This window comes from Adiantum capillus-veneris, chromosome 28, assembly GCF_014529385.1.
Source record: "Adiantum capillus-veneris isolate H3 chromosome 28, ASM1452938v2, whole genome shotgun sequence".
NCBI lineage: Eukaryota > Viridiplantae > Streptophyta > Polypodiopsida > Polypodiales > Pteridaceae > Adiantum > Adiantum capillus-veneris.
In genome coordinates, this window is record NC_140958.1 from 30,421,883 (window position 1) to 30,431,824 (window position 9,942).

Sequence of the window (9,942 nt, forward strand, 5' to 3'; positions counted from 1 at the left end):
TTTTTATTTATGCTGCAAGGTCAAAGAGCTTTTGGAAAAAGCTTCAAGGAGAGATGCTACAAAGCCTCAAGAATAATTTTGATGTTATGAGGTCAAAGGTACAAAATCACTACGCTTAGAAATACATTTTTACTAACAGAGGTAAAATAAGGGGAAACTTGAAATTCTCTCGCTTTTCAGCTCAAAATTTGAAGATTTTGCCGGTAATTACACTAAAGCTTGTGTAAATTTGCCAGTTTTCTTAAAGGCAAGCTCAAAATCTAACAGAGACTTTATAATTTTAGTCGATTAAAATATACTAGACCCCGATTTTTTTCTAACACTGCTCCACTATTTTAATTCACACCATTTCCACAGTGAAGCAATCAAGGCAAACTAGTTGGTACTAGGAAAATGTGAACTCTAACACAGGCATGGTTTGCACAAAAAATGACCGCCTCAATTGGGCCGGCCATGTTGACGGCCACGTATGTTGGGCAGTTCTATAACTATCTAGAGCTTGATTATTTGGTGTGAACTTGAGGGGGCTTGGCTTGGACGGGGTCCTCCTACAACTGGCAACGAGTGATAAACTCTACTAGTAGAATATTGATATGACCAAGTTTAAATCTCGAGAAGTCACGGTAACGGTTGCAGGATTTTTCAGACAAGCGCACTACATATACAAGTAGAGCATCTCTCAACAGCGTGTACTACAACAGCCCCCTGCAAGATTAATGGCTACCTCCGCACATCTAGCCATGCCGCTTCTTCTGCTTGCCCTCTTCTTCTACTGCTGCAGCGCCACTGTGGCTTCTCTCGTCCCTGCTTCCCCCCTCCATCTTGCCTACCACCATGGCCCCCTTCTCGCTGGCCCCGACCCCATCAAGCTCTCCCTCACCTTCTATGGCCACTTCGAACCCTCCCAGCGCGCCACTCTCAAAGCCTTCCTCTCCTCTTTCAGCCCTTCCTCTGTGCAAGCGAATCGCAGATCTCTGCGTGGCTCTGTCCTCCCCGTCGTGGAGACCCCCTCGGTCTCATCCTGGTGGTCCCTTACTCATCATTTCTCAGACCTGCAAGGTCACCATGTCTCGCAGTCTGTCATCGTGGACCATGAGATAGATGACGCCTACTCTCTTGGGAGAAGCCTTACAGCTTCAGACATAGCCAGTTTGGCCAAAAGGACGGCAAATCATGCAAAGGGGGAGAATTCTGTGAGTGTAATTTTTACTTCTGCGGATGTGATGGTGGACGGATTCTGCATGCATGCTTGCGGTGGCCATTCCTACTCGAATTTGGAGGATGGGGGAAACCCTGATGCTGCCAACGGAGCTGAAATGCACTCTGGGTATGGAGCCAGGGATGGAATGGATCCCTATGTGTGGGTGGGGAACCCTGAGACGCAATGCCCAGGATTGTGTGCATGGCCATTTGCGAAACCGCAGTACGGGCCTGTCATGGAGCCCTTGAAAGCCCCGAATGGTGTCGGTGTCGATGGTATGGTCATAGCCCTAGCAAAGCTCCTGGTTGGCACCGCGACGAACCCCATGGGGAATGCATTTTACCAAGGGGAAGCTACCTCTTTGAAGCTGGAAGCAGGGGAGATTTGCACAGGGAAGTATGGGGCTGGTGCATACCCGGGATTTCCAGGTGAGCTTCTGCAGAATCCGAGGTCAGGGGCAAGCTACAACATGGAAGGGAGACATGGAGTGCAGTTTTTGGTGCCTTGGATATGGAATCTTGCATCAGGAACCTGCGCAGGACAAGCATAGGCCGGCGAAGGGTGAGCACATGTCAAAACCCTCTTTACTCTTTTCTTGTACAAACAGCTCTACAGAGTACATGATGTACACTTTAGCTCTTTAGACAGAATTCTCTCTTTTTAGTGTTTTTGCAAGAGTTTAACGTGTGTAATCTATGGGATTAACTTGCTTAAGAGTTAAATCGACAGAGTTACAAATTCCTTTCTATAACTTTACCCCTGCCACGCAGCCCACGCGACACTTGCAGGAAAACGCTAGAGGCAGCTTCGCGACAAAAAAACTCACGTCAGCTCAACTATGGCCTACAGCGGCCCTCTTATAATTGTGCTAACAAAACAATGCGCTTTAATAATTGTGTGTGTGTGTGTGTGTGCGCGCTAGAGAGAGAGAGAGAGAGAGAGAGGGGGGGTCCCGGGGGGGGGGGGGAGCCTCCACCGCTGACAGGGCTCGGGAAAAGATAGGTTTGCTTTATCCAAAACCTCTTCAAAATGAAAAATGGCCGGCTCAAGTTTGGGCAAGAAGGTTCCCAAGCAGGTTCAAATTATTGAATTTTTAGTTATAATATGAGATTTTTACGGTGATTATCCCTCTGAGTTTAATGTGTGTAATCTATGGGATTAAGTTGCTTAAGTAATAGAGGCAGTTTGGGCGAGATGGGGTTAACCCCCATTCGAGTAGCTCAGCGAACATCAGCAGGAAAACACCTTCGCCACAACAAAAGCTCACATCAGTGTAACTATGGCCTACAACGGGCGAAACCCCTCTTATAATTGCGCTAACAAAATAATGCGCTTTAATAATTGTGTGTGTGTGTGTGTGTGAGAGAGAGAGAGAGAGAGAGAGAGAGAGAGAGAGAGCCCTAGCACATGGAGTTGGTGTTGCCAGCTAGCCAGAAAATGCAAGCTAGGAGAAGAGGATGCGGGAAGAGATTGTAGAGGGTGAAAGAAAGCCTCTTGAGGAGGGTGAGCCTTGGGCTACATCGGCCAGCCAGCCAGCCATGATTTGACCACAAAAAGTGTAGGCCACGTCAGTGCACACACCTACGGACCCCCTTTTAGCTAGTTGGATGGAGCCTATGTGCTCATGACGAGAGAGAGAGAGAGAGAGAGAGAGAGAGAGAGAGAGAACCTTTCACTTGACAATGTGGCACTTTCTTGTTGGTTTACAAGCTTTTTCAATTCCTACCGCCGCCCTTGTGTGACCCCAGCCTAAGACAACTCAAAGAACACTTGAGCTTCAAAAGTATGTTTGGATGCTTTGCAGTCTTAGCTCAATTGGTGTGACCTTTGTGATGTAACCCCATCTTTGGGGGTTCGAAGTTCATGGGTTGAGTTCTCTTGGGTGTATTCTCTTTCCCTATTGGGGAGGTGGTTCTCACAGTCACCTCTCAATGGTGCAATGTACAACAATGTATAGTTGTAAATACATGATATGTGAATAGTTTGTCCCTACTACGTTAATTGCGCTCAATGGTAAAATGAAAAAAAAAACACTCGAGCAATTTAGCACGCTAGCTTGGTGGGGGCAAAGTGCTCGTAAGCAAATTTGAACATTTCTCCTTGAAAAATACCTCTCCTTTTGTTGCCTTCTCCTTTGGAGGAGTGGAAGGTTGGGGTAGCTTGGCGGCAGTGTTCGGGAAAAGTGTGCCTCAACTTAGCCTTGAGTCGGTTGAAAAACCAAATCAGTTAGTTGAAGAGAGGGCGAGAAGGAGAAAATCCACTTAAAAATTTAAGAAAATAGAGTTAAATTACAAAAACTTACAGTTATCTTGTAAAATTCCCTCTTTTGAATCTATCCTAAAGGGAATTTTGTATGTTCGTAAAACTGTCTTTTCACAAACGTTGCTTGGCGGGGGTAAAGCGCTTGTAAGCAAATTTGGACACTTCTCTCTAAAAAGATAAGTCCTTTTTTTGTCGCTTTCTCATTCGGAGGAGCAGAAAGTTTGGGTAGAGTGTCAACTATGCCAGAAATGGTGAAGGTGTGAGGATAGCGTTCATGACGTCAGCTTGGCGGAGGTAGGATACTCGCTTAGCCGCTCGAGCAGACAGTTCATATCATTTACATCTTGCATTTGTGTCTAAAAAAAATAGCTCTCTCCTTTGCGTCCCCCCCCCCCCCCCCCCCCCCCTTTTTCCATCTCCCTCGACACCAAGCACACCTTATAATACATCTCTCGTCCACCTCTCATCCCCCACTTGTCCGCGCCATCTACACAACCATGCCATGAAAGCAAAATCGTCCCTTGCCTAAGGTAAAGGGGCCAATAAGGAACCACCCCCCAAAAGGAAGATGGCTCCATCCCCAAAAGAGAGACAAAAAAAAGGAATATGCTTGGAATCTTGCATAGGTGTCCACATCTGATTTGCTAAAAAGTGTACTACTATTGGGGCTTGAGTGTCTCTGTTTTCTAAAAAGCCCTCAGAATTACGCTTTTTCAAATAGAGCGCTGAGGCAAAATAAAAAAAATATCATCTAATGCGTCTTTTCATGAGGAATTGAATGCACTCTTCAAATTTCAAATCTGGCTGGTTATGAAAAATCCCCCCCAAAAATACTATTTTTTTCTTACATGGCCTTATATTGGCCCCTTTACCTTAGGTGTATGTGCATCCTAGTTAGTTGCTCCTCTGGCTAGTTGCGCCAGTCTTGGCCCTCGCCACACATTTCAATTGCATTGGAATTTGGTCTCCTGTCCCTTTTGTGAAGCATCTTATGAGATTTGCGTTATTAACCCCAATCCAAAATCACCACCACCTTCAAAATTACCACCATCTTCTAGGGATTTGGTCATATTGTTTTGCTTGCTATCTCCCACAGGGTATCTATGAGCTCTTGGGCGGTAAGCAAGCATTATTCTAGGGTACATTTAGTAATGATTGCGTTCATAAGTCATTAGGATTCTATCACTCAAATGTTTCTCAAATATCTTTTTGTACAATGATAGTTCTCGAGCTTGCGCATAGTGATCTCTTGTATTTTACCTCCCTAGCCCAAGAGAAAAGTGATAGCAATCCGTGCATGGGCTTTTGTGTACCAGTGTTAGAAAAAAACCGAGGCACAATGTATTTTAACCGGCTAAAATCATAAAATTCTGGTTACATTTTGAGCTTGCCTTGAAAAAAACTGGCAAATTTACACAGGTTTTAGTGTAAATACGGGCAAAAGCTTCAAATTTTGACCTATAAAAACCGGCAGATGTCAAGTTATCCTTTATTTTCTTTGGTTGGAAAAATGTATTTTTCTAGCCCTGTTGTGTACCCACTTGGGAGTTATCTTATCCCATAGTCTTCACTTCATTAAATATACCGGGTTCTTTATTGTTGAGGCAATGCTAGTGAGGATGGGCCTATGTAGAACATTTTTCATTATTTTGGATTTTATCCCACCCATGTATTGGCCACTTAAACACTATTTTGCTTCAAGGACCAAATTACATATTATCCATCCTCATAAAGGCTAATATAGGCTAAGTTTGTATCTATTGTTACCTTCATCATGCTCACATCACTTTCCAACATTTGGTATGAGAGCCTTATCTCATACCATTTCATGTGTGCGTACGCATAGTATTTATTTTCACTCTGTTTCAGTGTTCGAGAAAAGTGTGCCTCAACTTAGCCTTGAGCCGGTTGCAAAATCAAAGTAGCCGGATGAGGGGAGGGCAAGAAGGAGAAAATGCGTCTTAAAATACATGGAAAATAGTGTAATTTTGCAAAAATATTGGTTAGTATCGAAAAATTTTCGGTTCAGATTTGTCTTGGAGAGGATTTTGTATGTTGGTGAAATGATTTTTCCTGAACACTGCTATGTTTCAAGTCCAAACGCTCTCGTTGCACACACATCAATCCAAGAGTTGCTTTCAACAAGTGATGGGAAGTGCTATTCTCATTAAGATCCTCAAAATTTTGATGAATGACATACCACACGATAGCTATTGGTGGTAAATGTGTGCTTAATGTGACCCTTGATGATGACAAGTTGGATTGCATCCCTTTCTTTTTTGGTCCACCCTTATGCAAGAAGTAAAAATGTGGGATTATGCGACAGTTTCATAAGAGTGCTCAGTGAATATGCTACTTGGGCCACTGTGCAATGCAATTACCTCCTCTCTATATGATACACCCCAATATTGAAGGGATTAAGGGTTGGGATGCATATGGCGATTGCATACGAAATCAGGCCGTCGGATGCATTTGTAGCAAACTCGGAAAATTTTGTAAATTTGGGTAGATAAAATGTAAATTTGGACTGAACCCCTACCGAGATGTAAACCCATGATACCTTCCTTAGCAGCTTGGTGCCCTAACCACTCACCCATGCGCGCTTCATGAAAATAATGGAAGTTTGCATGGTTTTATAAATGTAGGCAAAATGTAAATTCAAGTTATTTGGTAAATTTGGGTGTTCAGGTGGCATTTGTGAATTCCGGTCTCTAGGGTAAAGGGGCCAATAAGGAGACGGGTACCAAAACAAAGCTGCACCTCCCCCCAATTTAGAGCCAAAAAATTGGAATATGCTTGGAATCTTGGTGATGTGTCCTTCTTTGATTTGCTGAAAAAGTGATTTTTACTGGGCCTTGTCTGTCTCTAACACGTGAGAAGCTTCATTTTGCATTGGAGAATGCGCTACGCTATATATTATTATGCACTCGTAGGTATATTGCGCTCATATTTTTACGACGAAACCCTCTCTTCAGCACGCATCTTCTGCGCCTCCTCCGACCTTAATCTATGTCCAGTGCCTCTTAGCTGGCCCACGACTAGTCCCTTTACCCTAGATCCATGGCCCTGACTTCGCTCGCATTGGTCAAATGCACCATGACCCTTGATCCGCTCAATATTGGTGGCATGTCAATAGAGAGGAGGATGCACAATCATGCACTTATATTTCCTTTACCATTCACGCTAAACTAGAGGAACTGGTCGTGATTTTGAGTTGGGGTTGATACGGTGAATCTCAAGATGCTTTGAAAAAGGGAATTGATTGAGATTAGGATTGTGCACAAGATTGAGATTGAGATAGCTCGGGGGTAGTCGAGAGGTTATCAAACGAGCTATGCTCTTCTTGTAATTATTGTCTTACATCCATACAGATTCTTTATTTCATCTTTTTATTTTGCTACTGTATATTTTTCACTTAACAATGTATTTTGTTCTCCTTGTCATGTCACATATTATCTAATTTTAAAAAGTGGCTTCTATTCACTCGCCTAAAATAAAATACATTAATTGAAAGATATCTTGAAGATTTTCTATGTCCTTATCACCTAACCCTCACCTCTTGCTTGTGTTGCTAAAACCTTCTCCCACCTACGTGCTACCTCTCGATGCGTCCTTGTGAGATTGTAAAACCCCATTCCTTGCGAGCTTGCACCTAAGCTTCCCTCTCCATTCATGGACTTGGACCTAAAGACCAGTCACTCCACATCATCTCCACCATGCATGTGTCGAGGAAGGACGAGATCTTCTCATCATCTCCACCAATGGACCATGTTTTAGGTACCCCCTACTTACAAATGGTTTATATATTACGAAAGGCTTTATTTAAATAATAAAGTAAAAGATGCACATTGCACATTAGCATTTTGAAATAAAATAAAATAAAATAAAAAGACACATTCAAAATCAAAACAAAAGAATATTTCAATGCTTTCTCACCATAAGAAAATATAGCTTAAATAAGCATAAAAAATAATAAAATAATTTATTGTAATATTTTTTTTTGAGATTCTTAAATAAAAGGATACTTTATCAATACCTCTCACAGCGTTTGAAAAAGTCTTTTTGCCTAAGCGACGAGTTTTCACCTTATATAAATGCAATTGGAAATACTAATAGAATTTGTAAGATGTTTGAACTATTTTCTAGCATGTTTTATCAGATTTTGTTTCTTTTATCATCTTTTACAACCGGTTAATCTTGATTTTCAAGCGGTTCAAGGCTAAGCTCAGACACAATTTTCTTGAACATTCCTCACATCATATAATCAAACTCCTATGAATATAATGTTTAAACCTTTGTTCTGTAAAGTCTTTTTCAAATATGTCAAAAAGTAAATGCAACGTTTGAAAATAGCTTTCTATTCACCAAACTTTTGAGCCCTTAGTTTTACAATGAAAATTGAACGACCTTCACCCTTTGGGCGTGAAGGCCTTTGGTAGGCCAAAAGAAAAATTATTGAACCGGTAGGTTCACATCATGGATCACGCTAGAAAGTTGTTATGTGAAGTCGTGCTTTTAGAGTTTTTAAAAATATTTTTCATCATCTCTCAAAATTACTTGGCAAGGATAAAAAAGGTCGAAAGGCAAAATTTAAACAACTTGAAAGTGTAGATACATTACTGATTAGTAAGAGTTTGCATACTAGACTACTTTCATTCAAAAAGTTAATTTTAATAGCTCACATAAATAGCAGGCTGTGCAGTGTGAACCCTCAACCTACTTGAACTTTACAAGCAAGATTTTTGACTCAAACAACATGCTACCCCTTCTCTTCTCTTTAGCTTTGTACTTTTAAATTCACATCTAAACATGTTTTTATATATAAAAAGGATACGACCCAAATAATTTATATTAAGGATAAAGAGGGAGGAAATTCCGGTTCCCCTCATGCCACGCGTTAGAACCTGCTTCAATCGATGGGTGAACCTTGCAGCTCCGAGAGAGAGAGAGAGAGAGGCGACGAAGTCGTCGGCTATACTAGTATGCAGAAAAGGTAGTTGTCAATCTCTAGCACCATTACTCTTCCCCTGGCTAGCCCCCTAGAGAAACAAATTCGCTCAAGTATACTTCCTCTTCCATCTTTATATGAATCTATGTCCTCTTAATCGCATCGGATTGAAGCCTAGCAATTGCACATACACACAAATGAAAGCAAAAGTCGTTGTAGTCTAATTCGCCAGTAGTCACAGGTGAATATTGATTGATGAAATCCCCTCCCCCCCTCTCCCCCCCACCCCAAACACACACACCACCAACTCGCCACACACACACAAAAACACAAAAACACACACACGGTTTTAATTCATTTATGCAAGTGCTTTGTGCTTTTTTACTATCACATCATTTTTTTCTAGCACTTGGGCTAGATAACTACAAGATCTACTTTCTCCTATTAATTTTCCATGCTGTCATCTTTTTCCTTGACTTTCTAATTATGATGCCAAAATTACAAAGTTTATTTGTCAAATTTGGCTTTGGGCTAGTCTTATGCATTGATAGCCGGTTTTCGAAAATCAAGAAAAAAAATAGAAAAGTTTCCCTTTCCTATGCTCGAAGCACGACAACACCTAGCATGTCATGTCCCCCTCACCCCCTTAACTAAGATGTTATGCTCGCCTTTGGGAGCCTGGCTACGAGAACCAACCCCAATAGGGGAGGGAACATAATACAAGGAAAACGATAAAAAAAAAATGTTTTTTTAACATACACCACCACCCCTTCCATGCTTGCATGCAGTGGGCCGTCTCTGAGCTTGGCCACACTCACTCCATCCCTCCTCCATTATCACTAGAGGACAAGCTCTCTCTCTCTCTCTCTCTCTCTCTCTCTCTCTCTCTCGCTTGGCTCCGCCAACCCACTATCTCTCTCTCTTCCCCTTGTTCCAAAGTCACCAAGCCCAATGGGCGCATAAAACAAGTCTTCTCTCTCTCAAGGGCCACCATACAAAGGGACAAGAGTCTCCCTCTCTCTCTTTCATTATTCACACTCACACTCTCACATTCTTCTCTCTCTCTCTCTCTCTCTCTCTCTCTCATCCACACCCAAGATCTCTCTCTCTCTCCCTCTTGTTTGTCAACCAAGGGGGGCCGCTCCCCTACTCTCTCTCCTTCTCATCCACCCCCTCAACACTCTCTCTCTTAACACACCCATCACACTCACACACCCTCTCTCTCTCCCTAACTCCCTCACCCTTTCCCTCCCTCGCCATCCCCTCTCACTCACTCACGCTCACTCTCTCTCTCTCTCTCCTTCCTGTGTCGCAGACCAGCCAGCGCGGAGATTCTTCCCTCTCTCTCTATACACATACACACACCAACACACGCACATATACACACACACCACACCACTTCGTGCCTCTCCCCATCTCTCACTCCCGCCCTCTCTATCTCTCTTTTCTCTCGGCCAAGCACGTAAAAAAATTTATAAATTATATACTAAATATACTTTTCTCTCTCTCGTTCCCACACACACTCTGGTCG

General features: G+C 42.6%; 1 protein-coding gene across 1 annotated transcript; it reads left to right on the forward strand.

The window, feature by feature from the left end:
* The first annotated feature begins 659 nt into the window (after nt 1-659).
* Nucleotides 660-1,869, forward strand: LOC147420235 (protein PHOSPHATE-INDUCED 1 homolog). Its single transcript, XM_086504355.1, has one exon. It carries the CDS (start codon nt 717-719, stop codon nt 1,749-1,751), a length of 1,035 nt encoding a protein of 344 aa, XP_086360481.1. The 5' UTR covers nt 660-716; the 3' UTR covers nt 1,752-1,869.
* The last annotated feature ends 8,073 nt before the right edge of the window (nt 1,870-9,942 follow it).